Raw genomic sequence first — 22808 nt, forward strand, 5'->3', positions numbered from 1 at the left:
CATTTATTAAACTTCACGTTCAAGCTCACAAGACAACCACTTGTACCATAGCTGTATACTTTTTCAAGTTTTCACTAAACAAAAAAAAAAATCAAAATCAAAAAAACAAAAAAATCTCTACAGTGCCCTTGCAAGCCACATCACCTTAATTCTCTTCCTTATTGTGATATCCAAGAGGGGCTGGAGAGTCCTTAAGTTCTTGTCCTAAACCCTGGTAATGAATATCCTGTAGTGCTAGCTCCATAGCTGCCCACCAGAAAGCAACAAACAAAACTCAATTTATGTTCATAACACATTACAATAATTACTCAAAAACCAACCATTTCTATTCATAGAAATGCACTTAATTACCATACAATGCATCACCGTTCTCAACGTGTTCAAATTCCGAAAGAGGTGAAAGAATACAGTGCAGCTTCACTTTTCCACCTCGGATGTTCTGTTGATTGTGTTATCCATTAAATTAAAACCACAATTAGTTAATATCTTAAGGAACCAAAAATATATTCATTCTTCTAACAACATGTATGGCGGCCATGCTTTTACGGCCATTCATTAGGCAAATCATGAAAATTCTCAGAGTTCTCAAACCTAAAATGATAAATCCAAATTAAGGATACTGATGTGAAGATCTCTAGCAAAATGTTTGCATCCCATACTTACTGAAAGACAGCACTGACTAAATGGCTATATTAAGCTAACAACTCTTAAAGGATAGGCTGTATTTTAAGGACACTGATGTGAAGATTTCTTTTATTATGTTGGAGACTGTCTTGCATGATAGCAGCATTTAGATAATAAGAAGCTCCTTACCATAATCTTTAGCAGCATTCACGGCCACTACATTTGCCTCACCATTAATCCTTTTCATCTGTTCCTCGCTTCCAAAACCCCCTAATGTTGAAACAATTGCTGTAGCCCCTACAAGCACGTCATCCCAGTTTACGTAGAAAACATCACCTGCAGAACACAAGTATCACCACTTCAATTTGTATTCACTATTCAGTAAATTGCAGTGAGAAACACTTGCTAAACATTGCTATAACTGAAAATTTCACAATATTTTCTTATATTTCTTTTTTGGATTGAAGATGGATCTTCCTAGTGAACCAGAAACTAAAAGAGAGTGAATGATTTGAGGGTGTAATTAGGGGAAACTAAAAATTTTGTACTTAACATTTATACTAGAAGTGCAAGCAAGAAGCTATTACTATTTTGGAATGCTTATGATGAGATCCAGCACTCAGCAGGGTGAGATTGAGTAGAAAGGTATAGATAACTACAGATACATAATATATATATATATATATATAGGATAATTCTCCCTGTTGTATTCCAATGATAGCCAAAGTTTCTAGGGTGACAAATGAATACAAAAGAAACCAATTTTATATTGTATTCTTCAAAGTATTAATTTGCAGTTTCATTTATAAGTAGCCTGTTGGAGGCACAAGGAAGACATGAACCTGCCTGAAATCCAAGTGACTTGATCTACCCATGATTCCGAGTATGAGGGACGGCCTGATCTGCAAAAGTTAAAAAGTTTGGTAATTCAAATTACTAGAGAAAAATAGATAAAAGTATAAATGCAACTACATAAAACTTTCATAATCAACAGTCGCTAGCAGCAGAATTATAAAGGCCATTATAATCATTGAAATCACCATTGACGCCCAAAGAAAGTATTCAAAGACCTGCTCAGTTTGTTCCTTCCCTAATTTCACCTTTTCATCCAATTTAATTCACCAAATTAATTTTGCTAGCATAAAAGCACAAACGCGCCTGAAAATAGGAACACATAGATACATTAAAGAGAGAGTGAAGAGAGAATACGAGTATAGAGAAGCCCTGGTTTTCAGACTTGGAGGAGAGGAAATGGAGAGGAGCGGGGACGGCAGATCTGGTTTTCTCCTCAAATGGCGTGGGGGCGTCGGCGGCGGGGGCTGAAGAACCTCCGGTCGGGTGGCGTCAGCAACGGCGGAGAGCGAACGGTGAGCGTCGTCGGCGGTGTGAGGCGTGTTATGCACCAAGAAGGTTGATGGCTTCAATCGTGGGTGTCCTGGGCAGTACGGTTATTTATTGTTATTTCCCTTTTTGTTATTTTTGTTCTTTTCTGCTGATGTTACAGCTGTAGATTCTATCCATAGTCCTTAATTGTAGGAGTTTGTTAAGTGTCAGCCTTTAAGAGATGCTGTGAAGGTTTTGGCAAACTATGACATGAATGAAATACAATTTTCTTCTTCAATTCTCTGCAATATTCTTCTCCCCTATCCCTTTTTCTGCAAAACTCTACCCTTTTCTTCTTTGTTATTCTGCCTTTAACCCTCATGTTCTCACATTTTGGTATCAGAGCCCCTTTCCTGAGCTATTATGGTAACCAATGAAGAGAGGTTCAGAGCACTACAAGAAAAACAAAATGAGTTTGATGAGAGGTTGGAGGCCACAAGACTGGAAGTGCAAGCTTCCAGAGAAGAAGCAAAAACAAACTCAGATAGTATGATGAAAGCTTTGACAGACATGAGAGCTGAAATGATGGATTTATTACGCCTCAATAGGCCTACAGCACCGGTAATGGAGACACCTCCTAATGGTTCTACAGTTTAGGGGAGAGGAAATGTGACCCCTATCACACATAACTCTCCCAGTCCAGAGAGGGGGGAATACAGCCAGGAGCAGGGAAGAAGACAAATCCGAACAGCCAATCCCCAGCCTCAGGCTCTAAACCCTCCTATTGCTCAAGAAGAACCATTCCCTGAGTTTCAAAACCAGGCACCAAGACCAAGGATTGAATTTCCAGATTTTGACTACCTAAATCCAAGGATGTGGATAAGGAGGGTGGAAAGGTATTTCATGATTTCTCAAACTCCACCAGTATTTTATTTAGATTATTTGACAGTAAATCTGTCAAGAAAGGTAGAGATCTGGCTAGAAGGGTATTTAAGCAATCTGAGGGGTGGATTTAATTGGGGACACTTCGTAGAAGCTGTTTGCAGAAGATTTGGCCCTGGTACTGTTTCTATAGATGAAGAATTCACAGTTCTAAAACAACTGGGGGGTGTGGAAGAATTTACTGACAAATTTGAAGAAATGAGAAGCATGTTACTTCAAGTGAGACCTTATTTAACAGATGAATATTTCTTAGGAAATTATGTGTGCAGGCTCAAACAGGTGATCCGATGCTTTGTGAGGTCAGCCAAACCAGAAAATCTTGAGGATGCCATTTGGCTAGCTAAAAACTTTGAACAAGGGGTGAAGTCCAATGAATTCTTCCCTAAAAATTCACTACAACCAAGGAATTCGGTAATGAGAACTGCTGAAAACCGTGTGCAGGATGGTCCAAGAATCAACAATACAACCAGAAATGTTGAGATGGATAAACTTAGGGAGCAGAGATTATGCTTCAACTGCAAGGAAAGGTGGCAATATGGCCACAAGTGCAAACCTAAGGGTCATATGGCTTCTGCTGAAGGGGGTGAGGAAGATGACATCCAAGAACAGGATCAAGCGAACCCAACTCCACTAAGTGAAGAATGTGTAGAAGAAGCTGAAGTCTCTCTCAATGCAGTAGTTGGGGGAGAGGGTATCAACACAATTAAGTTACCAGGATCAATTCTCAAAAGGGATATCATTATATTGGTGGATTCTGGAAGCACCCACAGCTTTGTTGATCCAGCTTTGACTCATAATCTCAGGTTGAAAGCACACAAGGTGCAGCCCCTGGTTGTAACTATAGCAAATGGGGAAAGACTATTATGTGATGAGATGAGTGGACACATAGAATGGATTATGCAAGGAGAATCCTTCCGAAAGTCCTTTAGGGTGATGAAATTAGGGGGCTGTGACATGTTGTTGGGAATGGACTGGATTGATTTGTTTGCTCCTACTGAACTGCATACAAGGCCCTTAAGTATATCATTTCACAAAGATGGGAGAAGAATTAAACTCAAAGGAATAACTCCCAAGAAGGGGCTATTGGAGGCTAGCAAAAAGGAGGTGAAAAATTGGCAAAGACAAGGAGTGAAGGGATTTTTAGTTTCGTGTATTGAGAAGGAACTCCAAGGGAACTCCTATAACATTGAAGTGACAAGAGATCCTTTAGTCTTGACACCCACCAAGATTGAGGAGACACTGTCAGAATTCTCAGAATTATTTCAGGAACCTAAATCACTGCCTCCTACTCGGGCTTGTGACCATACAGTTTCGTTAATCCCCAATCCTATTCCAGTTAACAAAGGACCATACAGGTACTCATTTGAGCAGAAAAATATTATTGAAAGAATGGTGGACGAAATGTTGCAGACTGGAATCATCAGGCCTAGTTCTTCACCTTTTGCCTCCCCAGTGCTTCTAGTACCTAAGAAAGACTCAACTTGGAGATTTTGTGTAGATTATAGAGCCCTGAATGCCATCACCATCAAGAACAAATACCCCATTCCTATTGTGGAGGATTTGTTCTCAGAATTAGCAGGATCCCGATTTTTCTCTAAGGTGGATTTGAGATCTGGATATCATCAGGTGCGGATGAGGGAAGGAAAGGAGTATAAAACAGCATTCAAAACGCACCAAGGCCTATTTGAGTTCACTGTAATGCCTTTTGGTCTCACAAATGCGCCCGCTACCTTTCAAGCACTAATGAATTCCGTGTTTAAGCCACTTCTAAGAAGGAGTGTGCTGGTTTTCTTTGATGATATTTTGATTTACAGCCCCAACTTTGAGGAACACTTGCAGCATTTGAGGGCAGTATTCAAAATAATGAGGGAGCAGCACTTGTATGCCAAGCTAAGTAAGTGTTCCTTTGCTCAACATCAAATAGAATACTTAGGGCACATCATATCTGTGGAAGGTTTACAAACTGACCCTGAAAAGATTAAAGCTGTTATGAGTTGGCCCAAGCCTAACACTGTCACGGAGCTTAGAGGGTTTTTGGGATTAACTGGATACTACAGGACGTTTGTGAAGGGCTATGGGAGCATCTGCAAGCCTCTCACTAATTTATTGAAGAAAAATGCCTTTAGTTGGGACCAAGCTGCAGATATAGCTTTTGAAGAATTAAAACAGGCCTTGTGCACTGCACCTGTATTAGCCTTACCCAACTTTGACTTGGAATTTGTTGTGGAATCTGATGCTTGTCATAAGGGAATGGGGGCAGTTCTGATGCAGGAGGGGAGACCCATTGCCTACTACAGTCAAGGATTTAATTCTAAGCACTTAGGATTATTTATTTATGAGAAGGAATACCTCTCCATAATCAATGCTGTGGATAAATGGAGAGCATACCTCATTGGGAGGCACTTTGTGATAAAAACAGACCACCAAAGTCTAAAATTTTTGCTAGAACAGAAAATTACCACAGCACTGCAGCAGAAAGGCTAAGTCAAGTTATTGGGACTAGATTTCTCAATCCAGTATAGAAAGGGCAGTGAGAATGTGGCTGCTGATGCTTTGTCAAGAAGGGAGGAGGGAAATCAGGCTGAGTAACATGGTAGCTACGGCTCAACCTAAATGGATGGAGGAAGTTCTAGGGAGTTACAAGGATGATGAATGGGCTAAAAAACATCTCACAACAGCACTAATTGTCTCTGACAACCATGATAAAGTCACAGTTACTAATGGGATGCTGAGATACAAAGGGAGGTTATATGTGAGAAGCCATGGAAATCTGAGAATGAATCTTTTGAATGAGCTACATTCTACTGCTTTGGGGGGACACTCAGGGCAGTTGGTTACTTACAAAAGGATGAAACACTTGTTTTATTGGCCGGGTCTTAAGAAACAAATTATAGACTTTGTCAGGGAATGCGATGTTTGCCAAAGGTGCAAGGGAGAACAGATTCTTACTCCAGGGTTGCTCCAACCGCTTTCAATACCTGAGGAGGCTTGGTCTAGTATTTCTATGGACTTTATTGAAGGGTTGCCTAAATCTCATGGGAAAGATGTGATCTTGGTTATAGTGGATAGGCTGACAAAATACAGTCACTTTTTAGCATTATCTCACCCTTTTAGTGCTGAACAAGTGGCTGAGTTATTTGTGGATCAGGTTTACAGGCTGCATGGACTACCCCAAAATATTGTTTCTAACAGGGATAAGATCTTTCTTAGCAAGTTCTGGAAAAGTTTGTTCAAACAGCTTACAGTCCAGCTTAGCTATTCCACTGCCTACCATCCTCAAACCTATGGCCAGACGGAGAGGGTGAATAGGTGTTTGGAGACATATCTGAGATGTATGACCTTCCAAAAGCCAAGACAATGGGTGAAGTGGTTGTCCCTAGCTGAATTTTGGTATAATACCAACTTTCACACTTCACTTAAATTATCTCTATTTGAACCCTTGTATGGTTATAAACCTCCCTCAATAGCAGTTGAAATCATCAAAGGAGGAACTGCTGATCCTCAGCTGGAATGGATTAAGAACAGAAATGAGCTTCTGAAACAGCTCAAAGACAACTTAATGCGAGCTCAGAGTAGGATGAAACACCATGCAGATAAGAATAGGTCTGAGAGAGAGCTTCAAGTGGGAGATTTGGTGTTCTTGAAACTTCAACCTTATAGACAGTCATCAGTGGCAGTAAGAGCTAATGTGAAATTAGCAGCCAAATATTATGGGCCCTATGAGGTGCTGAAAAGAGTTGGTCCTGTTGCGTACAGATTGCAATTACCCCCTGGATCCCTCATTCACCCTGTCTTCCATATCTCCCAACTCAAGAAGAGAATGGGATCCAAAGAGGTGCAAAAGCAACCCCCTGCCACAGGGCTTGATGGTGAAATTCTAGCAGAACCAGTAGCTGTTCTTGGAAAAAGGATGGTCAAGAAGGACAATGCGGCACAAGTTGAAATCCTTGTTCAGTGGGCTAATCTGCCTCCTGAGGCTGCTACCTGGGAGGAATTCCATCATTTAGTTAAACAATTCCCGAACTTTGATCCTTGGGGACAAGGATCTGTTCAAGGGGGGAGCAATGTTATGCATCAAGAAGGTTGATGGCTTCAATTGTGGGTGTTCTGGCCAGTACGGTTATTTATTGTTATTTCCCTTTTTGTTATTTTTGTTCTTTTCTGTTGATGTTACAGCTGTAGATTCTATCCATAGTCCTTAATTGTAGGAGTTTGTTAAGTGTCAGCCTTTAAGAGATGCTGTGAAGGTTTTGGCAGACTATGACATGAATGAAATACAATTTTCTTCTTCAATTCTCTGCAATATTCTTCTCCCCTATCCCTTTTTCTGCAAAACTCTACCCTTTTCTTCTCTGTTATTCTGCCTTTAACCCTCAGGTTCTCACAAGGTGTCGGCGTGGGCAGCGTTGGCGGCGGCTCTCCTCGAACGGCGGCAGCAGCGGCTGAATGCGGCGGCTCTCCGGAGGGAAAGAAGACGACGGCAGCAGATCTGTTTGTGAACAACGAGGTCGTGAAGCTCCTCAGATCTCTGGAGGGAAAGAATGAGGCTCCTCAGATCTGTTTGTGAAGGTCGTGAAGCTCCTCAGATCTCCTAAGTTTTTTTTTTTGTTGAAAAATAATGGCTTCTCCTCAGATTTGTTTTGCACTTAAGTTGGGTAGAAGTGGGTTGACTTTCCGCGGCACCCACAAAAGCGGGTGCCGCGGAAAGTAAATTATTATTTAAATCATTTACTTTCCGCGGCACCTACTCCCTATAGGTGCCGCGGAAAATTAATTAATATTTTAATTATTTATTTTTCGCTGCACCCGTTCTCGGTGGGTGTTGCGAAAAGTAGTATCTTTTATTTATTTTTAAGAATACACTACACCTCTTTTAACAGGTGTAGTGTAAAATAATCCTTATATGATCAAATTTGTAGTAGTGTGGGGTGCAGGTATTTCTTTGCCCAATAGTGACTTGGAGACGAATTGCAAAACTAACCAAAGTTATAAAAAAATGACATGTGAAGCTCAAGCAATTGTTCGCAATTTACAAGAATTGTTTGTTAATGTTGATACGGTCAAGGATGATAATGTGCGTCAAGACGCTGGTAATAAAATTAGTATTAATCTTTAATTCAAATGGATACTGAGTTCATAAAATTATGTCTTTTTAAATTTATGTAATTCATAATCATATATGGTTTTCTTCTTAGTAGTGATTTACCACGATATTGGTGACCCGAGCAACATTTGTCAAAATTGCAATGCAATCTTTTGGTTTGAAGAGAGAATGAATAAAGGTGCACGTTACGGGACACCAAAATATTCTGGTTGCTGTGGCCATGGGAAAATACTGCTCCCTAAGATGATGCTACCGCCTAAGATAGGGTTGGCCACGGGTCGGGTTCGAGTTCGACCCGTGCCCATAGTGGTCACCCGAAAGCATTTCGGGTGATCTCCTTTAAAGCCCGAAACCGAACTGAAAATTTTCGGGTTTTTTCGGGTTCGGGTGTTTCGGGTAGGGTTTGGGTTGGGTTCGGGTGTAATGAACCCGGAATTTTAACATTTATCTAAAAAGCCCTAAAAATTTGAAATTTTAAATTTTAAGCAATAAAATTCTGGAAGCAAAACCCAAAATTGAAAAACCAATCTAAACAAAATAAAATATGCAAAATAATAAAATACAATATTCTACATGACAACCCATTGAAATTAAAAGGGCAAAATACCTAACCTAGTTAGTTACAAATTTACAATCACAAAAAAAAAAAAGACAAACTAAACAAAGCATAGTGAAATAAAATTGAGGGAAAAGCCAAGTGTTCTGTATTGGATTTAGTTTGCTCATTAATCCAGTGATCTGGCTACTCGTTTGTCTGTTAATTGGAACACCCTACAACAAACAACAATAAAGATTAGTTTATTGTGAAAATTCATATATGAACTCCAATAATGCTAATTATGCTATGATACTTGATACAAATTAAAAGCACAAGTTAAAAGTTTAAATATAAAGCATAGAAGTTACTTTATTATTGATATAGCAATTAGCCAGTTAGTAAACAAAAACTTTAGTATGTCAAAAAGACAATAACTGAGCATATCATCAAATTACCAATTTAAATATGCATTCTAAGATTCTAAGGAGAAACTAATAAAAGTATACTAGCATACATATAATTGATAAAATAAAAAATCATTATTGAAAACGACATAATAGAAACTCTAAAAGCATACAAAATCAAAAACTCATATTTTCAGAAGACATCTAATAAACTCATAAAAGTCAGTAAATTCAAAAAGTCATAAATTCAAGAATTAAGACTTTTTTCACATATATATACATATATATAATCACATTTTCACACATATATGGAATATAATCACATTTTCACATATATATAAATATATAATCACATTTTCACACATATATAGAATAACTCAATTCCGTAATGCTATAATGGAGCCTGTATAGAGGAATCTTACCCTGTAGTTGTTGGATGATCTGGAATTAATGCAGTCTCAATAGTCTCAACTTGTTGATTGGAACCCTGGAAGTGAAACATAGAGTTAAAATTCGTATTACACAAAATCAAACTAACATAGTATATATAAACATGGAAATAATTGCATAATTACAGAATTTAAGGTTGCCAATTGGGCACATCAAGAAAACTATCCACTGTAAAACTAGGAGATGTAGTCTGAACCATATATATTTAGTAAAACTACCATGTTTAAAAACTAAAACAATACTCCCTCCGTCCCATTTTATGTGTCGGGTTCGGTTAACGAGGCTTGACTGAAGTTATTTTTAATCCAATTTTTCATAATATTAATTTTTGTATTAATATACAAAATTTATATATTTAGAAACTACACTAAAAGTACTATTAAACACAAAAAATCAAATTTTAAAAATAAGTAAAAAATAATAAAGAAAACAAACAAAGAAGAAAGAGTTGTTTTGACCAATGAATAGTAAGTAGGACAGATAAAATGGGATAGAGGGAGTATCTTTTAGTCTCCAAATAAAATTATAGTTAATTTTAATTTTCTAGGAAAAATGAAAATAAATAAAAAAACAAGACAAAACAAATAAAAATTTACAAATAAAAAATGAAAAACAGTGACTAATAAAAATAAATATTTATAAATAAAAACCTTAGAATAACATTAAAAACACTATAATATAGTTTTCTGCTGAAAAAAGTTGTATAAAAAACTACAAATTTGAAAAAAAAAAAACAATCTTAGTCAAATTAATAGTTTAATGCAAAAAAAAATTGTAAAGTCTTAAAATTTTAATTCTCTGTTAAAAAATGAAAAGGCAAACTAAAATAATAGTAAATTACTTTTTTCCCCTATTATATTTTCATGGCCAGAAACGGTCACTAATATCCAGGCCATCCGTGAGCATTCTGTGACTCACTAGAAAAGTCTACAAACTCGAAGCTTAAATGGAGATCTCACCGGATCTATAGAGAGCCAAATACTGAGAGGTTAGAGGAGACTTACCGGGAGTGATTGAGCAAAGGCGAGACTTGAGAGTAAGAGCGGGCCTGAAACTCTGAGAAAATTTTCCAAACACGGTTAAAACACATATTTTCAAGAAAAAAATGGAAAAAAATTTCCAAACACGGTTAATAAACTACCTGTTACCTGTTAGATTGTTAACGGCTTTGGCCTTTGCCTCGAAGGAGCGTAGCGGACCGTCGGTCACCGGAGAAGTGGAGGAGTCTATGCCCATCTCCCAGATCTACGTTGTGGATGAGAGGCGGAGTTTGAGGCTATGACCAGCCAAGATTTGAGAAGGTGAGTGACAAAGAGAGTGAGGGAAGAGATACTGAGATGCGAGATATGGGAGACAGAAGAGCAGAGAACTAGAGAAGAGGCTCAGAGATGGGAAGTCTTGACAGAGAAAGGGGCAGAGAATTGAGAAAGAAGATAGAGGTCAGGGGAAGTAGCGAGAGAGGAGGTCAAGAGGCGGAGACGCGGAGGATAAGTCTGTAACCCTAGGTTCATTACTATTATTTATATACTACCTATATAATTTCGGGTTTCGGGTCGAATCCGAACTAAAATTCTTAAATCCGAAGCCCGAACCGTATAAAAGCATGGCAGTATATTTCAAATCGGGTTGGACCCGAACCGGGTCGAATCCGAACCGAAAATGCACTATTCGGGTCGAACCCACGAAAATTCGAGTTTGACACGAAATGTGCCCACTCCTAGCCTAAGAGGTTGTTCGACTTATTTTTTACTCATGGAAAAAAACAAAAAGAATTTTTAAGATACATTAGGAGGTATAATAACATGTTTGCGTTTACCTCATTAGGAGCAAAGTTGGACAAATCCATAAACATTGGTAATGACCCTCCTATTTTTAGGATTCATGGACAAAATTTTCACTTAATGGGAGGCTTAATTCCTCAAGAAGGAAATAAGCCCAAATTTGCTCAATTATACATCCACGACACGGATAATGAGGTAGACAATCGGATCAATTCATTTAGGTAATACTCCTACAATACTTTCAATTTACTTTTTACTTAATCATTATATTTAATTAAACTTCATAAATAATAAAGCTAACACAAACTTTTGCTGTCATTATTTTGTATTAGCATGGGTGAAAAGAATACAACAGTGCATTTGGAAATAGTGGAAGATATTAAGCAGGATCTGGATGATCACAATGTGTTAGTGAAATCATTCCGTTGTGCCAATGATCATATTGACTCAAATCCAGGTATAGATTTCAAAATAAGGTTAATTGGTAAGCGAAATGGTGATGCAAGGACATACAACCTACCAATGGTATCAGAGGTGGCTGCTCTTATCGTGGGTATTTGATCCAACTATGGGTTAGCGGGATATTTTGGTTGAGACTAATTCAGGTGGCCTAAAGAGGATAAACGAGCTTAACCCTACTTATCTGCCTTTGCAATATCCGATTCTTTTCCCGTATGGCGAAGACGGCTATAGAGAGGATATCCAATTCAATGGAGTTCGAAACAAGAAAAGTGGTGGTCGAGTTCGTGTCTCGCAGCGTGAGTTCTTCACTTACAGGATACATGAGAGGTTTAATGATTTGTCTACAATGCTATATGCACGGAGACTTTTCCAACAATTTCTAGTAGATGCCTACACCATGGTTGAATCTAGCAGGCTTCTATATATTAGAAATAATCAGAAGGCATTGAGATGTGAAGCATACAAATGCCTTTCAGATGCGTTGACCAGAGGAGAAGTTGATACTAGCAAACAAGGTAAACGAATAATATTGCCATCCAGTTTCACTTGTGGTCATTTGTCGACATAAGGGTTATCCAAATTTATTTATCACATTTACACGCAATCCGAAGTGGCCGGAGATTCAAAGATACATGAAAAAATGCAACCTCAATGCTGAAGATAGACCAGACATTGTATGCAGGGTGTTTAAGATGAAGTTTGATTGCTTAGTAAAAGAAATACGGTCGGGAACACGTTTTGGTACTGTTACTGCAGATATGTCGGTTTTAATCTTTAGTTTTTGTAAATCAATGTGAAGAATTTATCATATCTTGAAATCTTTGCAATCTAACATTTACTAAATTATTCCCGTGTCAGTCGTATATACCATTGAATTCCAGAAGCAGGGCTTACCCCATGGTCATAACATTATAATCTTCCTGGAAAGATTGTCAACACCATTTACTGCCGAAACAATGGAAAAATTCATCTCAGCTGAAATACCTGACAAAGAGGTTGACATGGATTACNTAATGCAACCCAGTCTTGACTCTGACCATTTATTAAACTTCATGTTCAAGCTCACAAGACAACCACTTGTACCATAGTTGTATACTGTTTCAAGTTTTCACTAAACAAAAAAAAATCAAAATCAAAAATTTTTTTAATTAAAAAAAATGACTTTCCGCTACACCCGCGAGCGGGTGTAGTGGAAAGTCATACTAAAAATAAATAAATATATATATATATATATATATATATATATAAAGCAAAACTTTTTTGGTAATTAAAAATAGAAAATATTTCCCGCAAATTGCAGCTAGTTGTATAAATCACTAGAATTTTCGAAATTAAATTTTATATACATATATAAATTGAAACAATAACGCAAGACTCCTTAGGTGTTTAAAGCATAATGCAACCCAGTCTTGACTCTGACCATTTATTAAACTTCACGTTCAAGCTCACAAGACAACCACTTGTACCATAGCTGTATACTTTTTCAAGTTTTCACTAAACAAAAAAAAAAATCAAAATCAAAAAAACAAAAAAATCTCTACAGTGCCCTTGCAAGCCACATCACCTTAATTCTCTTCCTTATTGTGATATCCAAGAGGGGCTGGAGAGTCCTTAAGTTCTTGTCCTAAACCCTGGTAATGAATATCCTGTAGTGCTAGCTCCATAGCTGCCCACCAGAAAGCAACAAACAAAACTCAATTTATGTTCATAACACATTACAATAATTACTCAAAAACCAACCATTTCTATTCATAGAAATGCACTTAATTACCATACAATGCATCACCGTTCTCAACGTGTTCAAATTCCGAAAGAGGTGAAAGAATACAGTGCAGCTTCACTTTTCCACCTCGGATGTTCTGTTGATTGTGTTATCCATTAAATTAAAACCACAATTAGTTAATATCTTAAGGAACCAAAAATATATTCATTCTTCTAACAACATGTATGGCGGCCATGCTTTTACGGCCATTCATTAGGCAAATCATGAAAATTCTCAGAGTTCTCAAACCTAAAATGATAAATCCAAATTAAGGATACTGATGTGAAGATCTCTAGCAAAATGTTTGCATCCCATACTTACTGAAAGACAGCACTGACTAAATGGCTATATTAAGCTAACAACTCTTAAAGGATAGGCTGTATTTTAAGGACACTGATGTGAAGATTTCTTTTATTATGTTGGAGACTGTCTTGCATGATAGCAGCATTTAGATAATAAGAAGCTCCTTACCATAATCTTTAGCAGCATTCACGGCCACTACATTTGCCTCACCATTAATCCTTTTCATCTGTTCCTCGCTTCCAAAACCCCCTAATGTTGAAACAATTGCTGTAGCCCCTACAAGCACGTCATCCCAGTTTACGTAGAAAACATCACCTGCAGAACACAAGTATCACCACTTCAATTTGTATTCACTATTCAGTAAATTGCAGTGAGAAACACTTGCTAAACATTGCTATAACTGAAAATTTCACAATATTTTCTTATATTTCTTTTTTGGATTGAAGATGGATCTTCCTAGTGAACCAGAAACTAAAAGAGAGTGAATGATTTGAGGGTGTAATTAGGGGAAACTAAAAATTTTGTACTTAACATTTATACTAGAAGTGCAAGCAAGAAGCTATTACTATTTTGGAATGCTTATGATGAGATCCAGCACTCAGCAGGGTGAGATTGAGTAGAAAGGTATAGATAACTACAGATACATAATATATATATATATATATATAGGATAATTCTCCCTGTTGTATTCCAATGATAGCCAAAGTTTCTAGGGTGACAAATGAATACAAAAGAAACCAATTTTATATTGTATTCTTCAAAGTATTAATTTGCAGTTTCATTTATAAGTAGCCTGTTGGAGGCACAAGGAAGACATGAACCTGCCTGAAATCCAAGTGACTTGATCTACCCATGATTCCGAGTATGAGGGACGGCCTGATCTGCAAAAGTTAAAAAGTTTGGTAATTCAAATTACTAGAGAAAAATAGATAAAAGTATAAATGCAACTACATAAAACTTTCATAATCAACAGTCGCTAGCAGCAGAATTATAAAGGCCATTATAATCATTGAAATCACCATTGACGCCCAAAGAAAGTATTCAAAGACCTGCTCAGTTTGTTCCTTCCCTAATTTCACCTTTTCATCCAATTTAATTCACCAAATTAATTTTGCTAGCATAAAAGCACAAACGCGCCTGAAAATAGGAACACATAGATACATTAAAGAGAGAGTGAAGAGAGAATACGAGTATAGAGAAGCCCTGGTTTTCAGACTTGGAGGAGAGGAAATGGAGAGGAGCGGGGACGGCAGATCTGGTTTTCTCCTCAAATGGCGTGGGGGCGTCGGCGGCGGGGGCTGAAGAACCTCCGGTCGGGTGGCGTCAGCAACGGCGGAGAGCGAACGGTGAGCGTCGTCGGCGGTGTGAGGCGTGTTATGCACCAAGAAGGTTGATGGCTTCAATCGTGGGTGTCCTGGGCAGTACGGTTATTTATTGTTATTTCCCTTTTTGTTATTTTTGTTCTTTTCTGCTGATGTTACAGCTGTAGATTCTATCCATAGTCCTTAATTGTAGGAGTTTGTTAAGTGTCAGCCTTTAAGAGATGCTGTGAAGGTTTTGGCAAACTATGACATGAATGAAATACAATTTTCTTCTTCAATTCTCTGCAATATTCTTCTCCCCTATCCCTTTTTCTGCAAAACTCTACCCTTTTCTTCTTTGTTATTCTGCCTTTAACCCTCATGTTCTCACATTTTGGTATCAGAGCCCCTTTCCTGAGCTATTATGGTAACCAATGAAGAGAGGTTCAGAGCACTACAAGAAAAACAAAATGAGTTTGATGAGAGGTTGGAGGCCACAAGACTGGAAGTGCAAGCTTCCAGAGAAGAAGCAAAAACAAACTCAGATAGTATGATGAAAGCTTTGACAGACATGAGAGCTGAAATGATGGATTTATTACGCCTCAATAGGCCTACAGCACCGGTAATGGAGACACCTCCTAATGGTTCTACAGTTTAGGGGAGAGGAAATGTGACCCCTATCACACATAACTCTCCCAGTCCAGAGAGGGGGGAATACAGCCAGGAGCAGGGAAGAAGACAAATCCGAACAGCCAATCCCCAGCCTCAGGCTCTAAACCCTCCTATTGCTCAAGAAGAACCATTCCCTGAGTTTCAAAACCAGGCACCAAGACCAAGGATTGAATTTCCAGATTTTGACTACCTAAATCCAAGGATGTGGATAAGGAGGGTGGAAAGGTATTTCATGATTTCTCAAACTCCACCAGTATTTTATTTAGATTATTTGACAGTAAATCTGTCAAGAAAGGTAGAGATCTGGCTAGAAGGGTATTTAAGCAATCTGAGGGGTGGATTTAATTGGGGACACTTCGTAGAAGCTGTTTGCAGAAGATTTGGCCCTGGTACTGTTTCTATAGATGAAGAATTCACAGTTCTAAAACAACTGGGGGGTGTGGAAGAATTTACTGACAAATTTGAAGAAATGAGAAGCATGTTACTTCAAGTGAGACCTTATTTAACAGATGAATATTTCTTAGGAAATTATGTGTGCAGGCTCAAACAGGTGATCCGATGCTTTGTGAGGTCAGCCAAACCAGAAAATCTTGAGGATGCCATTTGGCTAGCTAAAAACTTTGAACAAGGGGTGAAGTCCAATGAATTCTTCCCTAAAAATTCACTACAACCAAGGAATTCGGTAATGAGAACTGCTGAAAACCGTGTGCAGGATGGTCCAAGAATCAACAATACAACCAGAAATGTTGAGATGGATAAACTTAGGGAGCAGAGATTATGCTTCAACTGCAAGGAAAGGTGGCAATATGGCCACAAGTGCAAACCTAAGGGTCATATGGCTTCTGCTGAAGGGGGTGAGGAAGATGACATCCAAGAACAGGATCAAGCGAACCCAACTCCACTAAGTGAAGAATGTGTAGAAGAAGCTGAAGTCTCTCTCAATGCAGTAGTTGGGGGAGAGGGTATCAACACAATTAAGTTACCAGGATCAATTCTCAAAAGGGATATCATTATATTGGTGGATTCTGGAAGCACCCACAGCTTTGTTGATCCAGCTTTGACTCATAATCTCAGGTTGAAAGCACACAAGGTGCAGCCCCTGGTTGTAACTATAGCAAATGGGGAAAGACTATTATGTGATGAGATGAGTGGACACATAGAATGGATTATGCAAGGAGAATCCTTCCGAAAGTCCTTTAGGGTGATGAAATTAGGGGGCTGTGACATGTTGTTGGGAATGGACTGGATTGATTTGTTTGCTCCTACTGAACTGCATACAAGGCCCTTAAGTATATCATTTCACAAAGATGGGAGAAGAATTAAACTCAAAGGAATAACTCCCAAGAAGGGGCTATTGGAGGCTAGCAAAAAGGAGGTGAAAAATTGGCAAAGACAAGGAGTGAAGGGATTTTTAGTTTCGTGTATTGAGAAGGAACTCCAAGGGAACTCCTATAACATTGAAGTGACAAGAGATCCTTTAGTCTTGACACCCACCAAGATTGAGGAGACACTGTCAGAATTCTCAGAATTATTTCAGGAACCTAAATCACTGCCTCCTACTCGGGCTTGTGACCATACAGTTTCGTTAATCCCCAATCCTATTCCAGTTAACAAAGGACCATACAGGTACTCATTTGAGCAGAAAAATATTATTGAAAGAATGGTGGACGAAATGTTGCAGACTGGAATCATCAGGCCTAGTTCTTCACCTTTTGCCTCCCCAGTGCTTCTAGTACCTAAGAAAGACTCAACTTGGAGATTTTGTGTAGATTATAGAGCCCTGAATGCCATCACCATCAAGAACAAATACCCCATTCCTATTGTGGAGGATTTGTTCTCAGAATTAGCAGGATCCCGATTTTTCTCTAAGGTGGATTTGAGATCTGGATATCATCAGGTGCGGATGAGGGAAGGAAAGGAGTATAAAACAGCATTCAAAACGCACCAAGGCCTATTTGAGTTCACTGTAATGCCTTTTGGTCTCACAAATGCGCCCGCTACCTTTCAAGCACTAATGAATTCCGTGTTTAAGCCACTTCTAAGAAGGAGTGTGCTGGTTTTCTTTGATGATATTTTGATTTACAGCCCCAACTTTGAGGAACACTTGCAGCATTTGAGGGCAGTATTCAAAATAATGAGGGAGCAGCACTTGTATGCCAAGCTAAGTAAGTGTTCCTTTGCTCAACATCAAATAGAATACTTAGGGCACATCATATCTGTGGAAGGTTTACAAACTGACCCTGAAAAGATTAAAGCTGTTATGAGTTGGCCCAAGCCTAACACTGTCACGGAGCTTAGAGGGTTTTTGGGATTAACTGGATACTACAGGACGTTTGTGAAGGGCTATGGGAGCATCTGCAAGCCTCTCACTAATTTATTGAAGAAAAATGCCTTTAGTTGGGACCAAGCTGCAGATATAGCTTTTGAAGAATTAAAACAGGCCTTGTGCACTGCACCTGTATTAGCCTTACCCAACTTTGACTTGGAATTTGTTGTGGAATCTGATGCTTGTCATAAGGGAATGGGGGCAGTTCTGATGCAGGAGGGGAGACCCATTGCCTACTACAGTCAAGGATTTAATTCTAAGCACTTAGGATTATTTATTTATGAGAAGGAATACCTCTCCATAATCAATGCTGTGGATAAATGGAGAGCATACCTCATTGGGAGGCACTTTGTGATAAAAACAGACCACCAAAGTCTAAAATTTTTGCTAGAACAGAAAATTACCACAGCACTGCAGCAGAAAGGCTAAGTCAAGTTATTGGGACTAGATTTCTCAATCCAGTATAGAAAGGGCAGTGAGAATGTGGCTGCTGATGCTTTGTCAAGAAGGGAGGAGGGAAATCAGGCTGAGTAACATGGTAGCTACGGCTCAACCTAAATGGATGGAGGAAGTTCTAGGGAGTTACAAGGATGATGAATGGGCTAAAAAACATCTCACAACAGCACTAATTGTCTCTGACAACCATGATAAAGTCACAGTTACTAATGGGATGCTGAGATACAAAGGGAGGTTATATGTGAGAAGCCATGGAAATCTGAGAATGAATCTTTTGAATGAGCTACATTCTACTGCTTTGGGGGGACACTCAGGGCAGTTGGTTACTTACAAAAGGATGAAACACTTGTTTTATTGGCCGGGTCTTAAGAAACAAATTATAGACTTTGTCAGGGAATGCGATGTTTGCCAAAGGTGCAAGGGAGAACAGATTCTTACTCCAGGGTTGCTCCAACCGCTTTCAATACCTGAGGAGGCTTGGTCTAGTATTTCTATGGACTTTATTGAAGGGTTGCCTAAATCTCATGGGAAAGATGTGATCTTGGTTATAGTGGATAGGCTGACAAAATACAGTCACTTTTTAGCATTATCTCACCCTTTTAGTGCTGAACAAGTGGCTGAGTTATTTGTGGATCAGGTTTACAGGCTGCATGGACTACCCCAAAATATTGTTTCTAACAGGGATAAGATCTTTCTTAGCAAGTTCTGGAAAAGTTTGTTCAAACAGCTTACAGTCCAGCTTAGCTATTCCACTGCCTACCATCCTCAAACCTATGGCCAGACGGAGAGGGTGAATAGGTGTTTGGAGACATATCTGAGATGTATGACCTTCCAAAAGCCAAGACAATGGGTGAAGTGGTTGTCCCTAGCTGAATTTTGGTATAATACCAACTTTCACACTTCACTTAAATTATCTCTATTTGAACCCTTGTATGGTTATAAACCTCCCTCAATAGCAGTTGAAATCATCAAAGGAGGAACTGCTGATCCTCAGCTGGAATGGATTAAGAACAGAAATGAGCTTCTGAAACAGCTCAAAGACAACTTAATGCGAGCTCAGAGTAGGATGAAACACCATGCAGATAAGAATAGGTCTGAGAGAGAGCTTCAAGTGGGAGATTTGGTGTTCTTGAAACTTCAACCTTATAGACAGTCATCAGTGGCAGTAAGAGCTAATGTGAAATTAGCAGCCAAATATTATGGGCCCTATGAGGTGCTGAAAAGAGTTGGTCCTGTTGCGTACAGATTGCAATTACCCCCTGGATCCCTCATTCACCCTGTCTTCCATATCTCCCAACTCAAGAAGAGAATGGGATCCAAAGAGGTGCAAAAGCAACCCCCTGCCACAGGGCTTGATGGTGAAATTCTAGCAGAACCAGTAGCTGTTCTTGGAAAAAGGATGGTCAAGAAGGACAATGCGGCACAAGTTGAAATCCTTGTTCAGTGGGCTAATCTGCCTCCTGAGGCTGCTACCTGGGAGGAATTCCATCATTTAGTTAAACAATTCCCGAACTTTGATCCTTGGGGACAAGGATCTGTTCAAGGGGGGAGCAATGTTATGCATCAAGAAGGTTGATGGCTTCAATTGTGGGTGTTCTGGCCAGTACGGTTATTTATTGTTATTTCCCTTTTTGTTATTTTTGTTCTTTTCTGTTGATGTTACAGCTGTAGATTCTATCCATAGTCCTTAATTGTAGGAGTTTGTTAAGTGTCAGCCTTTAAGAGATGCTGTGAAGGTTTTGGCAGACTATGACATGAATGAAATACAATTTTCTTCTTCAATTCTCTGCAATATTCTTCTCCCCTATCCCTTTTTCTGCAAAACTCTACCCTTTTCTTCTCTGTTATTCTGCCTTTAACCCTCAGGTTCTCACAAGGTGTCGGCGTGGGCAGCGTTGGCGGCGGCTCTCCTCGAACGGCGGCAGCAGCGGCTGAATGCGGCGGCTCTCCGGAGGGAAAGAAGACGACGGCAGCAGATCTGTTTGTGAACAACGAGGTCGTGAAGCTCCTCAGATCTCTGGAGGGAAAGAATGAGGCTCCTCAGATCTGTTTGTGAAGGTCGTGAAGCTCCTCAGATCTCCTAAGTTTTTTTTTTTGTTGAAAAATAATGGCTTCTCCTCAGATTTGTTTTGCACTTAAGTTGGGTAGAAGTGGGTTGACTTTCCGCGGCACCCACAAAAGCGGGTGCCGCGGAAAGTAAATTATTATTTAAATCATTTACTTTCCGCGGCACCTACTCCCTATAGGTGCCGCGGAAAATTAATTAATATTTTAATTATTTATTTTTCGCTGCACCCGTTCTCGGTGGGTGTTGCGAAAAGTAGTATCTTTTATTTATTTTTAAGAATACACTACACCTCTTTTAACAGGTGTAGTGTAAAATAATCCTTATATGATCAAATTTGTAGTAGTGTGGGGTGCAGGTATTTCTTTGCCCAATAGTGACTTGGAGACGAATTGCAAAACTAACCAAAGTTATAAAAAAATGACATGTGAAGCTCAAGCAATTGTTCGCAATTTACAAGAATTGTTTGTTAATGTTGATACGGTCAAGGATGATAATGTGCGTCAAGACGCTGGTAATAAAATTAGTATTAATCTTTAATTCAAATGGATACTGAGTTCATAAAATTATGTCTTTTTAAATTTATGTAATTCATAATCATATATGGTTTTCTTCTTAGTAGTGATTTACCACGATATTGGTGACCCGAGCAACATTTGTCAAAATTGCAATGCAATCTTTTGGTTTGAAGAGAGAATGAATAAAGGTGCACGTTACGGGACACCAAAATATTCTGGTTGCTGTGGCCATGGGAAAATACTGCTCCCTAAGATGATGCTACCGCCTAAGATAGGGTTGGCCACGGGTCGGGTTCGAGTTCGACCCGTGCCCATAGTGGTCACCCGAAAGCATTTCGGGTGATCTCCTTTAAAGCCCGAAACCGAACTGAAAATTTTCGGGTTTTTTCGGGTTCGGGTGTTTCGGGTAGGGTTTGGGTTGGGTTCGGGTGTAATGAACCCGGAATTTTAACATTTATCTAAAAAGCCCTAAAAATTTGAAATTTTAAATTTTAAGCAATAAAATTCTGGAAGCAAAACCCAAAATTGAAAAACCAATCTAAACAAAATAAAATATGCAAAATAATAAAATACAATATTCTACATGACAACCCATTGAAATTAAAAGGGCAAAATACCTAACCTAGTTAGTTACAAATTTACAATCACAAAAAAAAAAAAGACAAACTAAACAAAGCATAGTGAAATAAAATTGAGGGAAAAGCCAAGTGTTCTGTATTGGATTTAGTTTGCTCATTAATCCAGTGATCTGGCTACTCGTTTGTCTGTTAATTGGAACACCCTACAACAAACAACAATAAAGATTAGTTTATTGTGAAAATTCATATATGAACTCCAATAATGCTAATTATGCTATGATACTTGATACAAATTAAAAGCACAAGTTAAAAGTTTAAATATAAAGCATAGAAGTTACTTTATTATTGATATAGCAATTAGCCAGTTAGTAAACAAAAACTTTAGTATGTCAAAAAGACAATAACTGAGCATATCATCAAATTACCAATTTAAATATGCATTCTAAGATTCTAAGGAGAAACTAATAAAAGTATACTAGCATACATATAATTGATAAAATAAAAAATCATTATTGAAAACGACATAATAGAAACTCTAAAAGCATACAAAATCAAAAACTCATATTTTCANTACAAATTAAAAGCACAAGTTAAAAGTTTAAATATAAAGCATAGAAGTTACTTTATTATTGATATAGCAATTAGCCAGTTAGTAAACAAAAACTTTAGTATGTCAAAAAGACAATAACTGAGCATATCATCAAATTACCAATTTAAATATGCATTCTAAGATTCTAAGGAGAAACTAATAAAAGTATACTAGCATACATATAATTGATAAAATAAAAAATCATTATTGAAAACGACATAATAGAAACTCTAAAAGCATACAAAATCAAAAACTCATATTTTCAGAAGACATCTAATAAACTCATAAAAGTCAGTAAATTCAAAAAGTCATAAATTCAAGAATTAAGACTTTTTTCACATATATATACATATATATAATCACATTTTCACACATATATGGAATATAATCACATTTTCACATATATATAAATATATAATCACATTTTCACACATATATAGAATAACTCAATTCCGTAATGCTATAATGGAGCCTGTATAGAGGAATCTTACCCTGTAGTTGTTGGATGATCTGGAATTAATGCAGTCTCAATAGTCTCAACTTGTTGATTGGAACCCTGGAAGTGAAACATAGAGTTAAAATTCGTATTACACAAAATCAAACTAACATA

At 38.2% G+C, this 22808-nt stretch overlaps 2 protein-coding genes across 2 annotated transcripts; both read left to right on the forward strand.

The window, feature by feature from the left end:
• Positions 1 to 2224: 2224 nt before the first annotated feature.
• On the forward strand, positions 2225 to 5394 carry LOC116014459. The gene has a single exon (XM_031254524.1). The coding sequence runs from the start codon at positions 2821 to 2823 to the stop codon at positions 5371 to 5373; it is 2553 nt and encodes an 850-aa protein (XP_031110384.1). The 5' UTR covers positions 2225 to 2820; the 3' UTR covers positions 5374 to 5394.
• A 9878-nt stretch (positions 5395 to 15272) lies between these two features.
• Positions 15273 to 18442, forward strand: LOC116014814. Its single transcript, XM_031254771.1, has one exon. It carries the CDS (start codon positions 15869 to 15871, stop codon positions 18419 to 18421), a length of 2553 nt encoding a protein of 850 aa, XP_031110631.1. The 5' UTR covers positions 15273 to 15868; the 3' UTR covers positions 18422 to 18442.
• The last annotated feature ends 4366 nt before the right edge of the window (positions 18443 to 22808 follow it).

The sequence above is a fragment of the Ipomoea triloba genome, chromosome 1, assembly GCF_003576645.1.
Source record: "Ipomoea triloba cultivar NCNSP0323 chromosome 1, ASM357664v1".
NCBI classification, from domain to species: domain Eukaryota; kingdom Viridiplantae; phylum Streptophyta; class Magnoliopsida; order Solanales; family Convolvulaceae; genus Ipomoea; species Ipomoea triloba.

Excerpts from the sequence above, each read along its gene's own strand:
- LOC116014814 (XM_031254771.1), top strand. The coding sequence starts at position 15,869 with ATGTGGATAAGGAGGGTGGAAAGGTATTTCATGATTTCTCAAACTCCA.
- LOC116014459 (XM_031254524.1), top strand. The coding sequence starts at position 2,821 with ATGTGGATAAGGAGGGTGGAAAGGTATTTCATGATTTCTCAAACTCCA.